Source organism: Hemitrygon akajei, chromosome 22 (assembly GCF_048418815.1).
Source record: "Hemitrygon akajei chromosome 22, sHemAka1.3, whole genome shotgun sequence".
Classification (NCBI taxonomy): Eukaryota; Metazoa; Chordata; class Chondrichthyes; order Myliobatiformes; family Dasyatidae; genus Hemitrygon; species Hemitrygon akajei.
In genome coordinates, this window is record NC_133145.1 from 42,607,628 (window position 1) to 42,632,292 (window position 24,665).

The window sequence follows — 24,665 nt, forward strand, 5'->3', positions numbered from 1 at the left end:
ATTCATTGTCCGTTCAAAAATCTGATGGTGGAGAGGAAGAAGGTATTCCTGAAATATTGAGTGTGTGTCTTCAGGCTCCTGCTCCTCTCCTCCTTGATCGTGGCAATGAGAATAAAGCACGTCCTGGGTGATGGGGAAACTTAATGACGGATGCCATCTTTTTGAGGCATCACCTTTTGAAGGTGTCCTCAATGCTGGGGAGGCTAGTGCCCATAATGGATCTAGCTGAGTTTAGAAATTTCTGCAGCTTTTCTGATCCTGTGCAGTGCCCCTTCCATACCAGATGGTGATGAAACCAGTTAGAATGCTCTCCTTTGTACATCAGTATAAATTTGCGAGTGTCTTTGGTGACATACCAAGTTTCCTCACACTCAATATTGTGAGACTGATGCAATGACTGCCTGCAGTTGAACAATCTGTCTAAATGCACTCCAAAGCTTATACATAAATAATGGTTATTTGTACAAGCTATTAGTCGTTAACATAATCAATGGCTGGTGGCAGGGTGGAAATACGTCTCTACCAAAGGAGGCGCAAAACACTCCTTCCCTCCGCTAGCCTGCAGATCACCCTTGGGCCAAGTGTAGTACCTGCTTAGCCCCCCGATCAGGGTCACATGAAGCCACGGGAGCAGATGATGGATGTCACAAGTCCTGGTTATGTGACCACAGAGCCCAGGCAGACAATCTCTGAAGAGTATTGATAATGTTTGGGGTCACATATCTTGTAAAGACTCTGCCCAGAAGAAGGCAATGGCAAACCACTTCTGCAGAAACATTTGCCAAGAACAATCATGGTCATGGATAGGAAGACCATGATCGCCCATGTCATTAGACAAGGTGAATAATGGTGATGAGGAGGATAATTGACGATACAAAGGTTGAAAGTTTTCAGGAGAAAACTGTTTACAATATACATTAATGATTTAGATGAAGGGATTAAAAGTAACATTAGCAAATTTGCTGATGACACAAAGCTGGGTGGCAGTGTGAAATGTCAGGAGGATGTTATGAGAATGCAGGGTGACTTGGACAGGTTGGGTGAGTGGGCAAATGTATGGCAGATGCAGTTTAATGTGGATAAATGTGAGGTTATCCACTTTGGTGGCAAGAACAGGAGGGCAGATTAATATCTAAACGGAGTCAAGTTAGGAAAAGGGGAAGTACAACGAGATCTAGGTGTTCTTGTACATCAGTCAATGAAAGCAAGCATGCAGGTACAGCAGGCAGTGAAGAAAGCTAATGGCATGCTGACTTTTATAACAAGAGGAATTGAGTATAGGAGTAAAGAGGTCCTTCTGCAGCTGTACAAGACCCTGGTGAGACCACACCTGGAGTATTGTGTGCAGTTCTGGTCTCCAAATTTGAGGAAGGACATTCTTGCTATTGAGGGAGTGCAGCGTAGGTTCACAAGGTTAATTCCCGGAATGGCGGGACTGTCATATGTTGAAAGATTGGAGCGACTGGGCTTGTATACACTGGAATTTAGAAGAATGAGAGGGGATCTGATTGAAACATATAAGATTATTAAGGGATTGGACACGCTAGAGGCAGGAAACATGTTCCCGCTGATGGATGAGTCCAGAACTAGAGGCCACTTTTTAAGAATAAGGGGTAGGCCATTTAGAACAGAGATGCGGAAAAACTTTTTCACCCAGAGAGTGGTGGATATGTGGAATGCTCTGTGCCAGAAGGCAGTGGAGGCCAAGTCTCTGGATGCATTCAAGAGAGAGTTAGATAGAGCTTTTATAGATAGCAGGGTCAAGGGATATGGGGAGAGGGCAGGAACGGGGTACTGATTGTGTATGATCAGCCATGATCACAGTGAATGGCGGTGCTGGCTAGAAGGGCCGAATGGCCTACTCCTGCACCTATTGTCTATTGCAACAAAGAAAATTGAAGAAACTGATAAGAAGAAAAATGTGAAATGTAGTGTAGCCATATATTGCAATATGCTGATTATTTTACCTGATAGGATTCTTTCGGTGCTGGATTTGCTTTCGAAACCTTTTTGAGAAATTATGGTGCAGAAATTTTATGCCTTGCCTTTAACACTCAGCAAACATTCAAGGCTGTTTACTATGTTCACTTATAGGTCTGCAATCATAGATCCACATACCATTTGCCTTCTACTTTATTTTTAAAAATTAAAAAAAAAATCATGTGATGTTTTCTGGATGTGACTGAGTCATATTTCAGAGGTGCCAAGTTCACACCATGCATTGGGCTGTTGGCTGAAAATAACACTCATGAATATGATTATCTCCTTGACTAGTTCTGCAGGGAATATAAATATAATTACAGTACTATTGCTCTTAGATAATCCATTTTTGGCTTACAAAGACTCATTTCCTTCGGTCTTAAATGTCTTCATTTAAAAGGGATTTCCGTAATCTATCAACTTTCCATTACATCAGGTTAAGGCTCATCCTTGTTATTATAACATGGAACTGCTAATTGAGTTCTTGATTGTTACGCAGGATAAATTCTAACTCAGACACGGAAAGGATGGGGAAATTCAAAAAAAAATAGGAATCACTCTGATCTTGAGAATTTTATTGTATGCCATGCTTAAAGTTATTGTCTATAGATTATTCCACTGCAAAGTACCAGAGGTTGGGGGCCTGTCCTTGGGTTGGAGGGTGGGAAAGGGACTTTGCTGCTGTTTTGTTGTTATTGTATTTTGGCTGCATGTTGTTCTGGTGAACATTACGGGCACGCTATGTTGCTGCAGGAATGTGTGGTGACACTTGCAGACTACCCCCAGCACTTCCTTAGGCTGTGCCGGTTGTTAACTCAAACGACTCATTTCAGTTTATGGTTCGATGTACATAAATAAATATTGTGATCTGATAACTTTGATAAATAAATCCTTCATGATTTACTGCTAAACTCACTCCGATGGCTTAGTGAGCTTACATTTATTCTGTAATCTCACTAAGCCACTGGAAAGCCACAAAGTAAATATTAATTACTGGCCAGTGAAAGATTTCTAAAGTCCCCTTCATCCTTGGCATATGGGCACCAGAACAATATCAAAGCTCAATAGCGTTTGATAATTATATATGTGAAGGTTTTATGTACCAAAATAGCCCTCTTGTTGTAGGATTCTGTCAGTATTTTGCTTTTGTTTTTTAGGTTGGCTCAGTGCCTGACATAGTTGCAATGCAGAGCTCAGCTAAATTGCGCAATCTTGGCCACGAGTGTTTAACAAGGCACCAAGCAGTGCACTGTAGATGTCTAATTATCTTCAATTTTTCAACCTTTAGTAATAATTGTTGATTTACTATTTGACCACAGGGACTGAATCTGATCTTGTGTATTCACTATCAAATGTCCAAGTGCCAATGGTTAATAACCTGGAATGAAAATAAAACTCCTCGTTTAACTTGTACAGTCGAACTTTCAGAACCAGAACTAATTGCTTTATCGGCTAACGTCTTGCTTTAAATCTGTTATCTCAGCTCAAATGAAGTAAAGCAACTGGAGATTATTGGTCCACACAATTTAACTGCTGAAGTATCAGAGCAGATCAAAACACAAGCTTACTTTTAGCAGACAAACAGCTGATGCAGCGTCCTGGTGATGCACCCTGACCCAAGATATTGTCTGTCCATTTCCCTCCTTAGAGACTACAGTACACCAACAAATCCTTATACCAAACTCACTGCCTGACCTGCTGAGTTCAACGTATAAAATTCTAAAGGGATTGGACAGGCTAGATGCAGGAAGATTGTTTCCGATGTTGGGGAAGTCCAGAACGAGGGGTCACAGTTTAAGAATAAAGGGGAAGCCTTTTAGGACCAAGATGAGGAAAAACTTCTTCACACAGAGAGTGGTGAATCTGTGGAATTCTCTGCCACAGGAAACAGTTGAGGCCAGTTCATTGGCTACATTTAAGAGGAAGTTAGATATGGCCCTTGTGGCTAAAGGGATCAGGGGGTATGGAGAGAAAGCAGGTACAGGGTTCTGAGTTGGATGATTAGCCATGATCATACTGAATGGCGGTGCAGGCTTGAAGGGCTGAATGGCCTACTCCTGCACCTATTTTCTATGTTTTAGTACGTTACTCCAGCTTTCCAGTATCTGTGGCCTCTCTTGTGACTCCATTTCACAATTCAAGATTCGTACATTTATTATCAAAAAATGTATGAATCATACAACCTTGAGATTTGCTTGCTCGCAGGTAGCCACAAAGTAAGGATCCCAAAAGAAACCAATTAAAGAAAAAAAAATAAATAAAAGACCGACACTCGATGTGCAAGAGAAAGAAAGAAAAAAATACCGATCATGCAAACAATTGAAGCGAAAAACAGCATTCTGAAGCAATATTGAGTCCTCAGATTTGAACCCCAGTGAAGACCCAAGGCTTTGCTTATCAGTTCATCATACTAGTGGGCATGGAGCACAGCATGGGGCAGTCTTCATAGCCTCAGTGCCGTGGAAATGACCATTGTGGAGAACGAGCAAAATCAGCTCTCGCCCCAACCGACACCCTGACTTTTCAGTCTATTTGGGCTGCTGTTTGAGTTGACCAAACAACGGAACAGTGAAAGACTCCGGTGCCCTGAAGACTGGCGTAGAGGTCGCGGAGAGGGAGCAGAATTGCCTCTGATCTTGGCCAGCATTTAAACTGTCTAAATAGCGAATCACACCTCACACTAGGACCCTGGCACCGCTGCAGCGAATGGTTCCGGGCCTAGGCCATGCTGCCCAGCAACATGCTCCAGTTCCAGATTTCATCACCCAACCCAAAGCCACTTTTAACAGGCAAATTCTGAGTTCTTCAAACTAGTATGACCATTTAGATGAGAGAAATTTGAAGAGGTGCATTGTTGCTTTTATGCAAATATTTTGGACAATGCTTTTGCTGTTAGATGTTGTGTCAATTTGCATGCATATTAGGAGAAGAATTCCCAGTAATCTTACTGGATAATATCATGATTTAACTTACTACAATTCATTTGTGCATAAGGACACTGCAAATAAAACAGCAATTCAGCCATAATCTGAACAGTCCTTTTAAGTCTTTCTGGCGATTTAGTACCGATGTTTCCAAACAGTTTGTTAATTGTAAGTTTACCACCTACATTAACAAAATCCATTGCAAACTGACGTTGTTATTATGATGCTTTTATGTGTACACAAATAGAATGGTTTTATTGCTCCAGGTTGGAAAGATCGCTTTAACTTTAAATGTATTTTGACAAGGATTAGTTGATGTACTCACCAGAGTCTGTTTTCTTGGTGTACTTTTTGCTCTGGCCGCGGATTATCAGTACAAACACCAGCAGAAGGATAAAGATGAGTCCAACTAGGGCGATTACCACCAGGAACCACCACTCCTCGTAAAATGGGGTTGCATTCTGGGCTGAAAAAATTTCAAACGGTCCAAGATCTTAGTAAGTAACATACAACAAACAAAAGCATAGAGGGAGGCAGGGAGCAAGCTTAACTAATTTGACTTTGTGAACTCGCAGAGATAAAATGCCACCTCTCATTTTCGGGCAGCTTTGGTGACTGCTGAGTCGTTATAATCTGGCTCCCGCTTCACCATCTCTCAGATTTCAGGATCACATTCAGATTTCTTGTCGTCGACAATAAACACGACGGGAATTTTTTTTTGCTTTGTGGCAACAGCACATTGCAAAGATTAAAAAAATCTTGAAATTACAAATGTAATCATATAATGCAAAAAAAAAGGAATGATGAGGTAGTGTTCATGGACAGTTCAGAAATCTGATAGGGGAGGGGAAGAATATGTTCCTGAATGAACATAAAGGACAAGTTCAGGTAGATTTATTGAAATAAAAATACGCTTGGCTGTCTATCCGATCGCCCATTGTATGTATTTTTGAAATTCAAATTACTTTGTTTGCTAGTTTGTTTTAAGCACAGAATAAATTAGAGGGTGTGGAGCAAAACACACACAAAATGTTGGAGGAACTCAGCAGGTCAGGCAGCATTGATGGAAAAGAGTAAACAGTCGACGTTTGAGGCTGAGGCCCTTTGGCAGGACCAGAAATAAAAGGAAAAGTCATAGTGAGGAGGTGGAGGGAGGGGAGGAAGAAGTGCAAGGTTGTAGGTGATAGGTGAAACTGGGAGAGGGCAGGGGGTAAAGTAAGGATCTGGGAAGTTCATTGGTGAAAGAGATAAAGGGCTGGAGAAGGAGGAATCTGACAGGAAAGGACAGAAGACCCTGGAAGAAAGGGAAGAAGGAGCTGCACCAGAGGGTGGTGATGGGCAGGTGAGGAGATAAGGTGAGAGAGGGAAACAGGAATGGGGAATGCAGAAGGTGGGGGGCGCAATTACCAGAAGTTTGAGAAATGGACGTCAATGCCATCAGGTTGGAGGCTACCCAGATGGAATAAAAGATGTCGTTCCTCCAATTTGAGCGATGCGTCATTGTGGCAGTAGAGGAGGCCATGCACTGACATGCCAGAATGGGATAGGAAGCAGAATTGAAATGGGTGGCTAGCAGGAGATCCCGCTTTTTCTGGTGGATGGATGGTAAGTGCTTGGCTAAGCGGTCTCCCAATTTATGTTGTGTCTCACTGATATACAGGAGGCTATGCTGGGAGCACCAGATACAGTAGATGACCCCAAAAGACTCACAGATGAAGTGTCGCCTCAACTGGAAGGACAGTTTGAGGCCTTGAGGGAGGACGTGCAGGGGCAGATGTGGCACTTGTTCCACTTGCAAGGATACGTACCAGGAGGGAAATCAGAGGGGATCAGGGTGTGCTCTGTTTATACGAGTAATGTGTAAATACACACACACACACGTTACAATTGCCCTCAGATGTAACGTATTATTATGCTTTACATGCCGTAGATCAGCATGTTGATCACAGATTTTAAACCTGTTGTCCACTTTGAGAACTGAATATTTGCTATTCTTAATGCAATTAACAGGAAAACCCACAGAAATAGACCAACAATCTGCTAATTAGCTCTGAAAAAGTGTCCAGGACCTGTTAATTTAACTTTCTCTTTCCATAGATGCTGTGCCACATGAAGAATTTATCCAGCATTGGAGTTTTTTTTCCCAAATTTCAGGCATTATTTTAACTTTCAACAGATGTACCACGGAGAGCATTGTAACTGGTTGCATCACCAACTGGTTTGGAGGGGTATCTGCACAGGATCAGAAAAAGCTGAAGAAAGTTGTAAACTTGGCCAGCTCCATCATGGGCACTAGCCTCCCCAGCATCAAGGACACCTTCAAAATGATCCCCATCATCTAGGACAGGGGTGTCAAACTCATTTTAGGTCACGGGCCGGATTGAGCAAAATGCAGCTTCAAGCGGGCCGGTTCAGTCGGACGCGTGCGAACGCAGCTTTCGTTGCCTCCGTTTTTTCAGCCTGCTCTCATGTGTCTCAGTCTCTGCTATAACTACAAAGTGTTTCACTTTACAAATTCCGTTTCTTATGAAGAAGACTGCCGAATAAACACTAAAAACCCTGAAAACCTGGTACCTGAATAAACTCAGCATTAGCCATATCATACGCCATAGGCGCTTCGATTACTGGGGCCAGCTTTAATAGTAATTAGATATTATCTCACGGGCCAAAGATAATTCCATCTGGCCCGCGGGCCTTGAGTTTGACATATATGATCTAAGACATAGGTGTCAAACACAAGGCCCGCAGGCCATATCCGGCCCGGCGTACAATTATATCTGGCCCGCGAGATCATTTTAGATAGATCTATTATTTTAATTATTAATGGCCCGGTGATATGAAGCGCTGATAACACACAAACTACAGATCCCATAATGCAGCGCAACAGCTGCCGATAGGCGTCTTAAACCTTCAGCTCCAGGGACGTGACCGCATGATCACTGACATGTATGATGCAGTGAAGGCATTTCAAGTGAAGCTGCTCTTATGGGAGGCACAAATGCACCAGTGCAACTTGCCTCATTTTCCCTGTTGCCAAGTAATGTTGAACCAGGTCGGCGCAATGATGTTCCCAAATGCGCACTTTGCTGATAAACTGAGCGCACTTCGCACTGAGTTCGCACGGCGCTTTGGTGACTTTGAAGCACAAAAAATTAATTTCGAGCTGCTTCGCAACCCATTTGCCGTCAACGTGGAAACTGCACCTGTACAGATTCAGATGGAGCTGATAGAGCTGCAGTGTAATGGGACACTAAAGGCAAAGTACGACACTGCAGGGCCCGTACAGTTTATTCGCTCCATTCCTGAAGCAATGCCTCAGCTCCGTCTACATGCGGCTCGAACCTTGTGCATGTTTGGTAGCACATATCTGTGTGAGAAGCTTTTCTCAGTGATGAAGATTAACAAAACATCACACAGGAGTCGTCTCACTGATGAACACCTGCAGTCCATCCTGAGAATCTCCACAACACAGAACCTTACACCAAACCTAAACGAACTTATTGCCAAGAAAAGATGCCAAGCATCCAGCTCTGACAAAACGGCATAAGAGCAAAGAAAACTGAGTGTTTTGATTTGTTGTTTTTTTAACTTTTGCTGAAAAGCACAAGTTTTATTTATATTTTCAGGGTTTTTGCAGCATGCTCATATTTCTAACTTGTATAATACTGACAGGAGATATTTTTATGGAGAGCAAAATATTTAAGTTATTTAAAGTTTTAGTTTATTTTTTCTGGAATAATATTCCTGTCTGTTTTTATTCATATTTATGTTCAAAAAATGTTTAGTTTTAGTGTGTTCAATAAATGTTTATCCTGTTCGGCCCGCGACCTAAAGTGTGCTTTGAATTTTGGCCCCATGTGCAATTGAGTTCGACACCTCTGATCTAGGACATACCCTCTTTGATGGCTCTGGGCTTGTAGCCACTGGAATTCAGAAGAATGAGGGGGATTTCAATGAAACCTATCAAATGGTGAAAGGCCTCATTAGAATAGACTTGGAGAGGATATTTTCTATGGTGGGGAGTCTAAGACCAGAAGGCACAGCTTCAGAACAGAGGGACATCCATTTAGAATGGAGGTGAGGAGGAATTTCTTTAGCTAGAAAGTGGAGAACATGTGGAATTCATTGCCACAGGCAGCAGCAGGGGACAAGTCACTAGATATATTTAAGCCAGAGGTTGATAAATTCTTGATTGGTTAGGGCATGAAGGGATATGGGGAGACGGCAGGAAACTGGGGCTGAGAGGGAAACGGACCAGACATGAAGAAATGGTGCAGCAGACTTGATCGGCCAAACGGCCCAATTCCACTCTCATATCTTACGTTCTTCTCATTGCTGCCATACAGGAGCCTGAAGACACACACTCAATGTTTTAGGAACAGATTCTACCCCTCTGCCATCAGATTTCTGAATGGACAATGAACCCGTGAACACTATTTCACTAATTTCTATTCCTCTCTTTTTACACCACTTATTTAATTTAATCTTTTTATATCTACTTTTTATTCTAATTTTTTGTTTTTATTATTGCAATGTGCTGCTGCTGCAAAGCAAAACACGTTTCACGACAGTTGCCAGTAATTCTGATAATTTTGCTCTTCCTTGTACAATTTTGCATAATTTCTGTTTATGTATTTTGTGTCTCTGATGCTATGTGCCTTTGATGATGCACAAGTTCGTTATTGCAGCAATGCACACATGTACTTATTTATATGACAAGAAACTCAACTTTGACAGTGATAGCTTAAAGATACAAACAGCAGGGCATGTTAGTAGAAGTAACTGATATTTAATGTTATTGACAGATCTCCAAAAATGTTTCAGACTCTTTAGACATCTGTGTATTTGATCAGGGTGTAAAACTCTGAAGTGGTTAAGGCATTCATTGATTCCTTTCTAGCCTGGTGAGCAGAGGCCAGCTGTTGCACATAAGCAAGGCCTCGTGCCTCCTGTTGCCATGCAGACCAAATGCTCTTGCACAGCCTGCCCCAAGGGAGCAAATTCGGGAGTGGAGCAGCCAAGCAGAAGTTATAGACGGGAAGATAATAATGATTTAAATATGATAAAGCAAGTCATAAGATAAGCACTGAAGCCAAGTCAGAGACATTTACCATACAGAAGGAGTCTTTCAGTCCCTAAATGTCTGTGCTGGCTCTTTGTCAAAACAATTGCACAGTTTTGAAATGCCATTATTCAAACTTGACAACCACTTGAGTAATCTGAATAATACTGTTACTATGTCCCTGTGCACCATCCCCCATACCCCTATCTGCACATCTGATAGATTGACATTAGGAGTTTAAATTAAGTCCCTGGCCTTATCTAGTCACAGTTACAGGGGTTGTGATGTAGCAGCTGTCTACTACTCATGATAGCAGATGATAAGTTGCTTGGTGATAGACGATCATTGTTGTAAAATTGAAGCAGAAGTTCAGAGTGTTGTCTATCTTACTTGCTCAAAGGAGAGAAACAAGAAACACTATGGTTTATGGCCTGGGTGCAGCAGGTCGTGCTCATGTATGTGGCTGCTCAGTGGCAGGTGAGGGTAGAAGGGTAGGGGTCTTTATCATGCTAAATGACCAGGTAAATAGTTGGAGATGGGGAGAATTATGATGGGTACTGTAATTAACTAAACAAATGAACAAGTGAGCCCTTGGAGATCTGCACTAGCTGTTGACAGAAATCAACAGTTGCTGAGCTGATTGAAGGGCAGTGGAGAAATCAGAAGATGGGAAGATGGGACTGCAGATCAGAAGGAGGTTGATGGCTGGGATGGGGGAAGGTGGGCATGAAGGATAAAAGGTAGGCATGCCCAGTAATGTTCACTCCTTCTGTGGGAAGAGTCTCATCATATTTCTACAGTGATGCAAGGTGATCTGTAAATGATAAATAAGAAACTGCAGATGCTGAAAATCTGAAATAAAATGCTGGAAACACTCAACAGGTCAAGCACCACCTGTAGAAAGAGAGGCAGAGGTTCTGGTTGAAGAACTGACAGGAAGATGTTCCTCAACCTGAAATGTTAACTTTGTTTCTCTTTCCACAGGCGCTGACTGACCTGTTGAGTGTTTCCACATTTTTTGTTGTACTTCAACCTGTAAATGACCATTATTACAGTTGACACCACGTTACATCCTCTTTCGGTCATGTGGTGTTGAATCAAACAACATTGCATGAAATAACGTCTCAGTAAAGAATCTTGACAGGAAGGGTGGTGCTCATGAGGTGGCTTCGACAAAGGTAGATGCACTATTACACCCTCAGGCTTTGCTGCTTTATATAAATACGGGCAGAAACGTTCTGACAATGGGTCGCAGCCAAAAAGTCCAAATGAGGAATTCAAAACAGAATCCTCTTTGCAAAGAGTCGTGACACTGTGGAACTTGCTACCACAGGGGGCGGTTGAAGAGACTAGTAGAAAAGTATTTAAGGGGAGGCTGAACAAATATTTGAGTGGGAAGGGAATGGAGGGTGACACCACTCAAGACAAGCAAAGATGGGAGGTGCTTGAGTGGAGCACAAGAATTGGCATAGATTTGTTGGTTCATGGCCTGTTTCTGTGTTGTGCAACCTATATAACTGCTGAATAAACAGATTCTCCACCGACAGGATGATTAACATTTGAGCTTCAGAAAGGTTCTAAACAAAAAATATTAAGGCATTTCAGAGGTAAATTCTATACCTGAAACAGACGGAGAAGGGGAACTTGGTGTTCCATATCCATAGTCATTTACTGCTATTACTCGGAAATCATAGCTCACACCTTGCTTCAGGATGTCCATGCTGAAGGTGTATGATGTCACTTCTTTAGGAACATCCTTAATTAGAATATCCCATAGACCTTCATCTGGAAAACATAAAAATAACACTGTTATTTAACTGGGTTCATGACAATGCATTGGAGAGAAAATCACTTTTGTAATTTAAGCAACGTACAGGTAAACCATTCTCTATTTAGACTTTGTAGCTATAGGAACCATTTTAATTTCAACCATTAGTTGCAAAAGAAATATATTTTAATATATTACATTTTTTCATGGCATGAACACATTTTTATGGTTGAAGCTGCAGGTTATGGGACCTCACATGGTGTCAGAACACATTCTACAAAGTCAGGAAAGTTCACCAATGCCACTACTTTCTGAGGGAGCTGAAGAGAGCTGGACTATCTACATCTATACTCACGTCATTCTACAGGTGTGCAGTAGAGAGCATGCGAACAAGTTGCATCACTGCACGGTACAGAAATGGTACTGCAACGGACAGGAAGGCTCTACAACTGTCATGACATGCGCAGGCAATATCGGAACCCAAGAGCAGAGAAAGACAAACTCTGATGTGGAAACAGCATTGAGAATTTATTCATAATAATTCCAAAAGAAGGCAGAGCGACACCACGAGAAGTAACATTCTCAAAACTTGGATTAGTGCTAATTGGACATCTTTTTAAATAATGCAAGTAACATGGAATCCTGGAGCCTATCAAAATAAACTTATCAAGTTCAAACAGAAAGGACACGGAGACCACAATACAAGGAGTGAGTTGCTTGAGAAAAACACAAGGAACTCTAAACAATTAATGAATCTCATTAAAGAACAACTAACTAATCCAAATACTCTAAAAACCTCAGAGCCCAAAACTCTCTGGTGTCCACCACAGGCTTGAAGAGCTCATTACAGTACTTCCCTCCCTATGATGAGCACCTGAGTCCAGGGAGACCTGAAGCTTGAGATCCCCAAGGATGACTCCAGAGGCAGAGAGACCTGGGGAACGTTGAAAGACACTTGAGAACCTCGAGAGAGACTTGGGAGTATTTGAGATGGGGAGAACGTTGAAGAGACTTAGGAAACCTTGAAAAGTTCTTGAAAACCTTGAAACATAGAAAATAGGTGCAGGAGTAGACCATTCGGCCCTTTGAGCCTGCACCGCCATTCAGTATGATCATGGCTGATCATCCAACTCAGAACCCTGTACCTGCTTTCTCTCCATACCCACTGATCCCTTTAGCCACAAGGGCCATTTCTAACTTTCTCTTAAATATAACCAATGAACCGGCCTCAACTGTTTCCTGTAGCAGAGAATTCCACAGATTCACCACTCTCTGTGTGAAGAAGTTTTTCCTCATCTCGGTCCTAAAAGGCTTCCCCTTTATCCTTAAACTGTGACCCCTCGTTCTGGACTTCCCCAACATCAGAAACAATCTTCCTGCATCTAGCCTGTCCAATCCCTTTAGAATTTTATATGTTTCAATAAGATCCCCCCTCAATGTTCTAAATTCCAGTGAGTATAAGCCTAGTCGATCCAGTCTTTCTTCATATGAAAGTCCTGCCATCCCAGGAATCAATCTGGTGAACCTTCTTTGTACTCTCTCTGTGGCAAGAATGTCTTTCCTCAGATTAGGGGACCAAAACTGCACACAATACTCTAGGTGCAGTCTCACCAAGGCCTTGTACAACTGCAGTAGAACCTCCCTGCTCCTGTACTCAAAGCCTTTTGCTGGAATCCTCCTGTACTCAAATCCTTTTGAAAACCTGGAAGGCCATGGGAAACCTAGAGGGATATGGAAAACCTCGAGAACCTTAAATGCTTAGACCTGGAAAATGCCTTGAGACCTGGAAAAAGCCTAAAGACCCAGAAGCTTGAGTCCTTGAAAACATGAAAGTTGAGTCCTAGAGAAGGATCCTTGAAGGACCTTTCTAAACAGTGTTTTACCCTTCACTATTTTTCCAGTGGCAATTAGGATACCGAAGACTGTATTCTCAATTTTACAGATTGAGACAGCATGGACAGCCCTTCTTATTGCTGAGCTAGCTGGCTCTCTATAGATCTGTTCCACTTGTTTCCTGAAAGTTCAGTTTTCACAGTCTGTACCATGACTTTCAACCAGAGGTTCAATGTAAGGTAGCTTACTCTTGGAAGAGTTACTTTACTTGTGTGTTTGTGCACTCCAGCTAGGGATCAAGTTTCAGACATGGCTTGTCAGGGCTGCAAACTCAGATTACTGTTTCAGGAGACATTTGTACAGTATACTGGAATGTTTGCTACCATTAGCATCACTTATCCGAACAGACAGATGGAAATTATATATTGTAAAAGGCTATCCCACTGCCTTTGTTGGCAAGTAAGCTGACCTCAATTATTCCTGGCCATGTCCTTCTGAACATTGATTTGACGTTAACAAAGGTGTACCATTAATTGCAAGGTACAGCGTCAGGGAAGGACAAGTTCTTCCAAACTTTACAGTATTGACTTGAATGCTGATTTGCTGAATCAAATAAACTGTATTGATAAGCTTGCTTGAAGCGCTCAAATGTTATACCTTTCTGAGTCACGGGGCCCTGAAGCTGGGAAATCAGGTACTAACAACTTGAGAAGCTCGGAACGGAGACTGGAGACACTCAGAACATAGATTAGAGAAGTTTAGAACGTGGACTTGAGAAACTCGGAATGAAGACTAGAGGCACTCGGAATGTAAACCTGAGAAACTCAGATTGTGGACTTGAGAGTAGATGGCATTCTCACCTAAAGCCAACCAATGTCAAAGAGCTGCTAATCAACCTCCACTGGATCCATTACTTGTCAGGGTCTTTCTGTCATGATGTGCGCTGGCAATATCGGAACCCAAGTGTGAAGGAAAGACAGACTCTGATATGGAGATGGTCAAAAGGATTTATCCATAATAATTCAAAAAGAATATTGGTGGCTTGGCCGAGTGAGAAGTAACATTCTCAAAACGAAGTCCCCGTGATTAGCACTAATCAGGCATCCGCTTAAACAATGGGTAGTCAAAACTGCCTAACATATCACTGGCACCAGCCTACCTGCTATCAAAGACATACTGTATATACAGAAAGGTGCCGGTAAAGGGCCAGTAATAACATGAAATGGATATCACTCACTGTGGTGAACTACATATACCTGTCTGGACTGCTCCTGTGGCTCCTCCCACAGACCCCTGTATAAAGGCGATTGAGGCCTGAGCCCGGCCTCATTCTCCAGGATGTAGTGTTGTTCATTCTTCCAGTCAATAAAAGCCGATATCTCGCTTCTTACGTCTCAGAGTGAGTTATTGATGGTGCATCACTCACCCTGCTCATGGACTGTTTATCCCACTCCCATCAGGATGCAGGCTACATAGCACCCATGCCAGGACCACCAGACTCAAAAACAAGTACTTTCTCCAAACAGTAAAGCTGGTGAACACTTTCAACCACTAGCCCATCCCTCCACTCCCCCGACCATCAGTACTATATTATTTTCGATAAGTCACCTTAAGAGCAGACATTCCTGTGCTCAGCTTCCTCTTACGGACAGACAATCAATCTATGTATATAAGCTATCTTGAGTATTTATAATTATTGTGCTTATTATTATTATTATTATTGTGTCTTTTTGTGCTACATTGATTATGGAGTAACAATTATTTTGATTTCCTTTATACTTGTTTACTGGAAATGAGTCAAGTCAAGTCAAGTCACTTTTATTGTCATTTCGACTATAACTGCTGGTACAGTACATAGTAAAAATGAGACAATGTTTTTCAGGACCATGGTGTTAAATGACACAGAACAAAAACTAGACTGAACTACATAAAAAAACACAGAGAAAGCTACACTAGACTACAGACCTACACAGGACTGCGTAAAGTGCACAAAAACAGTGCAGGCATTACAATAAATAATAAACAGGACAATAGGGCGATGACATTAAACAATCATGATTCTTGAACATTATCATATTGTCACTGGGAAGAAATACATTTTACACATCTTTTACGAAGGAAATAATTATCATGGCCAAGGAATCATTTTCTACCAGTTCTGTCTTCCCTCTCTTTATTTCCCTTCATGCCTACAATTTATTCTGTCTCAACCACAACCACTAACTCTCTATGCTGAGGGCTCACAGCATAGGAGAAAAATTCACACACTCATGGAGAGGACATACAAAGAGCTACAAGGCAGTAGCACTTGCTACTGAACCGGTGCTATGATAGTACTCGATAAGAATCTGCACTCTGAGGAAGCCTGCAAGGTGGCAAATGCAATTGTTCACATTGTCTGCTCCTCCCATCTTAAGAAAAATGGAGATGAATTGTGGAGTGTGGAACTTGGGTGAACCCCTTAAAGCAACAGAGAGGCTGCACAGATCAGCAATAGCAGTAGACACTGACAGGGAGTCTAAGCGTGACTGTGTCTTAGTTTCCATGGGCAACGAGGTTCAGGCACAAGTGAACTATGTTTGAGGACACAGGAAATCATAGGCCCCAGGAAGCAAGATCTGTAAACAAATAAGGATGGCTGGTCTTTCAGACAAGAGAGCATGGAAATCATGTGTCAGAATAGATTTTGGGAATTGCACAATGTCATTTGGGAGAACTCTACGCTGATAGCATAATCGAAAATCCTGCCAAAAAAAACAATGTTTATATTTCCTTGTGGATTCTAAATACTACTGTAGTCTGGATTCAGTCAATTTTCAGCGTCAGATCACCCTTTGTTTGTTTGGAGCTGTGCAGAGGATTTTCTCGGTATGTGAGTCAGGTGTGGCTTTTGGCTCGGAGTCAGAACATCATGGTACAAGCCCCACTGTATGGAAGTGAGCTAAGAGTATAAACTGACAATCATTGCAGAGCTGAAGAAAATTTAAAAAAAACTATTAGAGAAAAGATAGTCATCCAAGATCCTCTCTAACCTCTTGTGAAAATGAAGGATACCATATTGACAAGATGTTCAAAAGATGCTGGAAATCTTGAGAAACACACCCAAAATGCTGGAGGAACTCAGCAGGTCAGGCAGCATCTATGGAGGGAAATAATCAAAGTTTTGTCTGAGAATCTGATGAAGGGTCTCAGCCTGAAATGTCGACTGTTTATTTACCTTCAGATATAGTGTCTCACCTGCTGAGTTCTTCAAGGAAACCATAATACAATATGTGGAAAAGTAGGCAGGCCTTCCCTATATACTGACCAATTTCTGTCCTTTATATATAAAAACACAATTAGTTGGATTATTACTGCATTGCTGTATGTGAGTGCTTCCAGTGTTTAAACTGATTAATCCCACACAATAGTAAGAAGATCTCAAAAGTATTTACTTATATGTAAAATGCTTTGGGACATCCTTAAAGCGATGTGAAAGACAGTATAAGTGGAAGGTATAAAATAATGAAGGGAGGAATTTGGTGTGGATGTATTAGACAGTCATATTTTCTCAATAGTAGCTTCATCAGCCAGCTGAGAAATGGAATAAATGAATAAGACCATAAGACATAGGAGCAGAATTAGGCCATTTGGCCCATCAAGTCTGCTCCACCATTCAGTCATGGCTGATCCTTTTTTTCTATCTCCTCCTCAACCCCAGTTCCCGGCCTTCTCCCCATAATCTTTGATGCCATGTCCAATCAAGAACCTATCAAACTCAAACTCACACCTAATGACCTGGCCTCCACAGCTGCATGTGGCGACAAATTCCAAAAATTCACCACCCTTTGGCTAAAGAAATTTCTCTGCATCTCTGTTTTGAAAGGGTTCCCCTCTCTCGAGGCTCTGCCTTCTTGTCCGAGACTCTCCCACCATGGGAAACATCCTTTCCATATTTGCTCTGTCTAGGCCTTTCAATATTTGAAAGGTTTCAATGTGATCCCCCCTCATCCTTCTGAATCCCAGCGAGTACAGACTTAGAGCCATCAAACGTTCCTTGTATGATAACCCTTTCATTCCTGGAATCATCCTTATGAACCTCCTCTGGACCCTCTCCAATGCCAGCACATCTTTTCTAAGATGACGGGTCCAAAACTGTTCACAATACTCAAGGTGAGGCCTCATCAGAGCCTTATAAAGCCTCAACATCACATCCTTGCTCTTGTATTCTAGACCTCTTGAAATGAATGCTATCATAGCATTTGCCTTCATCACCACTGACTCAACCTGCAAGTAAACCTTCAGGGTTTTCTGCATAAGGACTCACAAGTCCCTAGGCACGTCAGATTCCTTGGACTTTCTCCCAGTTCAGAAAATAGTTTGCACATTTATTTCTACTACCAAAGCCCATGACCATGCATTTTCCAACATTGTATTCATTTGCCACATTCTTGCCCATTCTCCTAATCTAAGTCCTTCTGCAACCTACCTGTTTCCTCAACACTACCTGCCCCTCCACCAATTTTTGTATCATCTACAAACTTGGCAACAAAGCACCTATTCCATCATCTAAATCATTTATATACAGCATAAAAAGAAATGGTCCCAAAACTGATCCCTGCGGAACACCACTAGTCACTGGCAGAAAAGGATCCTTTTATTCCCACTCATTGCCTCCTATCAATCAGCCAATGCTCTATCCGTGTTAGTAACTTTCCTGTAATACCATGGGCTCTTAACTTGGTAAGCAGCCGCGTGTGTGGCACCTTGTCAAAAGCCTTCTGCAAATCCAAATATACAACATCCACAGCATCCCCTTTATCTATCCTACTTGTAATCTCCTCAAAGAATTTCAGCAGGTTCGTCAGGCAGGATTTTCCCTGAAGGAAACCATGCTGACTTTGTACTATCTTGTCCTGTGTCACCAAGTACTTCATCACCTCATCCTTAACAATTGACTCTAACATCTTCCCAACCACTGAGGTCAGGCTAACTGGTCTATAATCTCCTTTCTGCTGCCTTCCTCCTTTCTTAAAGAGTGGAGTGACAGTTGTAATTTTCCAGTCTTCTAGCACCATGCCAGAGTCCAATGATTTTTGAAAGATCATTTCTAATGCCACCACAATCTCTAACGCTACCTTTTTCAGAACCATAGGGTGCAGTCCGGGTGACCTATGTACATTTGGTTCTTTCAGCTTTTTGAGCACCTTCACTCCTGTAATAGTAACTGCACCCCCTTCTCTTCCTTCACACACTACAACATCAGGCATACTGCTAGTGTCTTCCACAGTGAAGACTGATGCAAAAAAACTCATTTAGTTCATCAGTCATCTCCTTGTTCCCCGTTATTATTTCTCCTGCCTCATTTTCTAGCAGTTCTATACCTACTCTCATTTCTTTTATTTTAACATACCGGTACTTGAAATAACTTATATTGTCCACTTTGATATTATTTGCTAGCTTGCTTTCATATTTCATCTTTTTCCTTCTAATGATTTTTTTAGTTGCTCTCTGCAGGTTTTTAAAAACTTCCCAATCCTCTGTCTTCTCACTAATTTTTGCTTTGTTGAATGCCCTTTCTTTTGCTTTTACAATAGCTTTGACTTTCCTTGTCAGCCATGGTTGTACTATTTTACCATTTGAGTATTTCTTCATTTTTGGAAGACTCATGTCTTGCACCTTCCTCATTTTTCCCAGAAATGCATGCCGTTGCTGCTCTGCTGACATCCCTGCCAGCAGCTCCTTCCAATTTACTTTGGCCAACTCCTCTCTCATACCACTGTAATTTCCCTTACTCCACTGAAATACTGCTACATCAGACTTTACTTTCTCCCTAACAAATTTCAAGTTGAACTCAATCATACTGTGATCACTGGTTCTCAGGGGTTCGTTTACCTTTAGTTCCCTAATCGTCTCCAGTTCATTACCTAACACCCAATCCAGTATAACTGATACCCTAGTAGGCTCCACAACAAACTGCTCTAAAAAGCTATCTCTTAGGCATTAAATAAACTCACTCTTTTGAGATCCACTACCAACCTGATTTTCCCAATCGACCTGCATGTTAAAATCTCTCATGACTACCATAACATTGCCCTTTTGACTCGTCTTTTCTATTTCCTGTTGTAACCTGTGGTCCACCTCCCAGCCACTGTTGGGAGGCCTGTTTTTAACTGCCATCAATGTCCTTTTACCCTTGAAGTTTCTTAACTCAACTTGTTGGCTGCAACTAAGTCCCATCACCTGCCTGCCCTTCCTAACAGTCTGACTGCACACTATCTTTTCTTCTTCACCATCCATCCTCTCCAGAGTCCCTTCACTCCGAGTTCCCACCCCCTTGCCAAGTTAGCTTAAACCCTCCCCAACAGCTCTAACAAACCTGCCCGTGAGAATATTGATCCCCCTCGAGTTCAGGTGCAACCCGTCACTTTTGAGCAGGTCATACCTCCCCCAGAAGAGATCCCAATTATCCAAAAACCTGAAGCTCTGCACCAGCTTCTCAGCCTTGCATTTATCTGTCAAATCATCCTGTTTCTCCCCTCACTGAATAGTTGGCAAATGCCTTTAGGATCAGTCTACACTCCTGCTGGGTACTAGAAATCAATAAACTAATCAGCAGAAACCATTCTTGATAAAAGTCACGAATAAATATGTGGAAGTACTAAATTTATGAAGCAGAGTCATATAAGAACAAATGGCCTCAACTTTGGAAGAAAGACAGAACAGAAGTTTGTTATTTTCTCATGACCTTACCATATGCTCACTGAGATAGGCAATGCAAAATCAGTTCTTTAGACCATAAGATATAGGCCATTTGGCCCATCGAGTCTACTCTGCCATTTCATCATGGCTGATCCAATTTTCCTCTCAGCCCCAATCTCCTGCCTTCTCGCTGTACCCTTTTATGCCCTGACCAATCAAGAATCTATTTTTAGGAACTTTCTTAAGAATAGATGAACAACTTTGATCAGTTTTCGTGAGTGTTAACAACCAAGGCCAGAATTGATCCCTGGTGTGCTTTGTGTTCTCTGATCTCAAATCTGACACTGGCAGGATCTCAGTCCAACTGTTTATTCATCCACAGACACTGCCTGTCCTGCTGATTTCCTCCAGCATTTTGTGTGTGTTGTTCTAGATTTCCAGCATCTGCAGAACCTCTTGTACATATGGCCACAGCTGACCTTGGAATGAAAAGGTACTCCCAGAACCAGACTGCAGAAACTTATCTGGAGGGTCAATGATGCTATACTTCTGCTTGGTTCTGTCCTGTAATTCTCTTGAATTCCTAAGGGTTTGGGGTTGTTCTCTTGCAGCAGTAGAAATTCATTTCTAAGGAGGACAACTTATTATGCAAACCAGCTTTACGGTCAAGAAGCCGGTCACTAGCTCATGTGATGGTGGTGAAGGTATTCACTAAAACATGCCAGCTCCATGGCTCTAAAGCAGCCTTTTTGTCCTGGAGGAACCCTTGAAATAATTTTCATGTCTCAGGGGATTATATCTACAGCTCGTGTTAGAGCATAGATATAAAAGTATATGAGTGTAGGTTGTAGATATAAAAATTCAAAAACAATTGTCAATGTTGTTTTGAGTAGAGAATTAATTTTTAGCTATCCTTTCTTGAGAAAGAACAGGTAGTTAAGCTTAGCTTACCTTTCTTGAAATTAATCTCTTTCTTTACCTTTCATATATTTTAAGAATTTATAAGGCAAACATAATAAATTTCTGTTTTCAATAATACTCTGATACAATAAGACTTTCTGATATCCTTCCTCAATCTCAAGCACAAGCAGCGGTGGAAACATTTCAAGATTTCCTTTTGCAACATGATTTTTCCAAAGATTCAGTTTCCTTTTAAATCCAAGATTCTTGTCACTTGTAGTCAAAACATTTTCTCCAGTGCCTTGTAGAGACTTGATCAACTGCTTCATTTGATGAAAAATGTCTGCAAAGTAGGCTAGTTTCTGCAGCCATTCTTCATCTTCAAAGCACTCAGCAAAATCTGGCCTACTATTTATTTTCTTGGAAGTACCCCTGCAATTCATCTTTCAGCTCAAACGCCCTGTTGAGAACCTTTCCTCTGCTAAGCCACTGGAATTTTGGATGTAGCAAGAGATTGGTGTGCTCTTTGTCCAGGTTTTCACAGTTTTTAAAACTTTCTCGAGTGAACTTGTCTTTGTTTAATAAAGTTAACCATTTTTGGAGCATCATACAGAACCTTATTCATTTCATCTCCAAGAGTTTTTGACATCAGCACCTCACTGTGAAGAAAGCAGTGTGTCAAGACAATGTCAGGATTTTCTTTTTTTTTAAACAAGAGAAACAAAGTCTCTCATGGAGCCAACCATTGATGGGATACCACCAGTATAGATGCCAACACAGTTCCTCCAAGACAGACCTTTTGTCTCAGCTATGAGGACAAAACACTAAATATATTTTGGCTTTTGCTTGTTTCGGGCAGCTCTCTGCAACAGAAAAGGTTTTCTTGAATTTCTCCATCATTTACAAATCTTACAAATGCTACAACATGACATTTATTGGTGAAATATGTTGATTCATCAATCTGGATAGAGATGCTGTTGTTTTTCAGTTTATCACACAAAACCTCTTCAACATCATGTGACATGTCATCAATATATCAACTTATCCTACTGTTTGAAAGTGAAACCTTTTCAATTTCTTGTACTGCATCTTGTCCTAACACAGGTATTAATAGAATATGAAAAAGAATGGCAAAATAAATAACTAAATGAGAAAACTGCAAAAAATACGAAAACTTCACAATACAATTCAGTTCTAACCTAGACAATTTGCCATTTACAACAACAACAAAGTGGCAGGCCAGCAGCTGAATTGTGGCACATAAAAATTGCTTCTTTAGAATGAACATTTCCCTCTAATTTTCTACTACATCAGTAGAGTTTGTTCGCTTCCATAAGTTAGTCAGCAGCATATAAGGGGAAGTTGAGGAAGGTAATTTGGTAGGGAGAATCTGACGTCACAGCCCAAGTTGGGTGAGTCCATTTAGTGTTCGGAAAATGCACTTCACACTCCTCATCGACATACTGTCCTCTCTTCTGTGCAATACAGTGCTCACCAATTATCAATGGCCTCCCTATCTCACGTCAAACACTGAGAATGAACTCAACCCAATAAACGTGGTCCTACAGTGCACTGCCAGACTGGGCAGAGAGACCTCTAACGAGATTGCTAGCGGGCTGCTCGGTCACTGCCCACCACTGCGAGTGCTAGCATTGCGCATTGTGTGAAGTTCAAAAAGCAATGTTTATTTTTTCAAAAAATCATGATCTCTCGCGGAACCCCGGCTGAGAAAGTTTGCACTAGAGATTCCAAACTTTAACCATAGTGAAGTGTTAACATTGCTACTCCACCAGTGGAGATGGTAATTACTGTCCTAAACTTGTAAATGAAAAGGAGGCCATTTGGATTAAAGTTCAGGAGGTTTAGCCCCTTGGACACAAAAATACAAACAGGCTAATTTTTATACATTGGAACCATCCATCTTCTTTTCATGCCAATAGACATCAAAGGAAGCATCAAGAAAAATAGCAGTGTATCTCTTGGCAAAGTTTGTCCAAAGACATAAGAAGCAGTGGATGTACTTCCATGAAAAAAAATGAACTCAAGGGCAGGTTTTTTTTTTAGACTGTTCTAAATAAAATTTGTTCTGACATTTCCAGAACATTTAACTTAACATGTTTGATAGGGCATGGAAGATACACTGTGTGCAATGTTAATGCCTAGGGCACCAAAATCACAGTCAAAGGGATTCTTATGTGAGGGAACAGAATAAGTGATTCTGTAACAATGTGCTACACACAGCGTTGAAAGAATGACACGCAGTTGGTAAGTCATTTCGAGACTAGTTTATTCAAACTTCATGGCGCTGGCATTTAAATCCCTAGCGCCCGCCCTCTCCGGGCGGAAATGACATCAGAGGTGCATTACCAAAGTCTCTCCCCACACGTTGGCTATTTGTGAGCCGGTTCGCCTGCGCAGAAAGTGGGTCGCCACATAACCCCTCCCCAGAACTGGCGATACACCCCCCAATGTCCACAGTCTGGATCAGCCTCTGTTTGGGAGGTCTGCCTCTGCGCCGCGGTGCCTGTACCTCGACCGGCTGCGCCAAGTCCACATGGGCTGGTTTGAGTCGGTCCACCATGAAAACCTCCTCTCTCCCCCCAATGTCCAGAACGTACATGGACCCGTTGTTGTTGATCACCTTGAATGGCCCCTCGTACGGCCGCTGTAGCGGTGCCCGGTGTCTGCCCCTTCGTACAAACACAAACTTACAGTTTTGCAGGTCTTTGGGTACATGGGTCGGGGTCCGTCCGTGCTGTGAAGTTGGTACGGGGGCCAGGTTGCCGAGCCTTTCGCGTAGCCTGTCCAGGACTGCTGCGGGTTCTTCCTCTTGCCCCCTTGGGGCTGGTATGAACTCTCCTGGGACAGCCAGGGGTGTGCTGTACATCAACTCGGCTGACAAGGCGTGCAGATCCTCTTTGGGCGCTGTACGAATTCCAAGCAGGACCCAGGGAAGCTCGTCCACCCAGTTAGGTCCTCTCAGGCGGGCCACGAGAGCCGACTTCAAGTGACGGTGGAAGCGTTCCACTAGTCCGTTCGACTGTGGGTGGTAGGCAGTTGTGTGGTGTAGCTGCGTTCCCAACAGGCTGGAGGTGAAGTGGGCGCCTCTGTCGGAGGTAATGTGGGCCGGTACCCCGAAACGTGCTACACAGGTTGCGATCAGTGATTGGGCGCAGGAATTGGCAGATGTGTCGGTGAGCGGGACCGCCTCTGGTCACCTCGTGAATTGGTCTACCATAGTTAGGAGGTACCGCGCTCCTCGGGACACTGGTAGGGGGCCCACAATATCCACATGAATGTGATCGAACCTCCGGTGGGTGGGTTCGAACTGCTGCGGCGGGGCTTTAGTGTGCCGCTGCACCTTGGCTGTTTGGCACTGCGCACACGTTCTGGCCCATTCACTGACCTGTTTGCGAAGTCCGTGCCACGCGAACTTGCTGGAGACCAGCCGGACGGTTGTCCTGATAGATTGGTGCGCCAAACCATGTATGGAGTCGAAAACTCGCCGCCTCCAGGC

At 42.4% G+C, this 24,665-nt stretch overlaps 1 protein-coding gene across 4 annotated transcripts in view; it reads right to left on the minus strand.

The window, feature by feature from the left end:
* Positions 1–24,665, minus strand: part of LOC140714669 (protein sidekick-2-like) — a 919,455-nt gene that overhangs the window by 87,506 nt on the left and 807,284 nt on the right. For all 4 annotated transcript variants that reach the window (XM_073026119.1, XM_073026118.1, XM_073026117.1 and 1 more), the window contains 2 exons: positions 11,587–11,751; positions 5,230–5,370 (listed from right to left, as the gene is read on the minus strand). In XM_073026119.1, the coding sequence (XP_072882220.1) occupies positions 5,230–5,370; positions 11,587–11,751 (306 nt within the window). The remainder of the gene's footprint in view (positions 1–5,229; positions 5,371–11,586; positions 11,752–24,665) is intronic.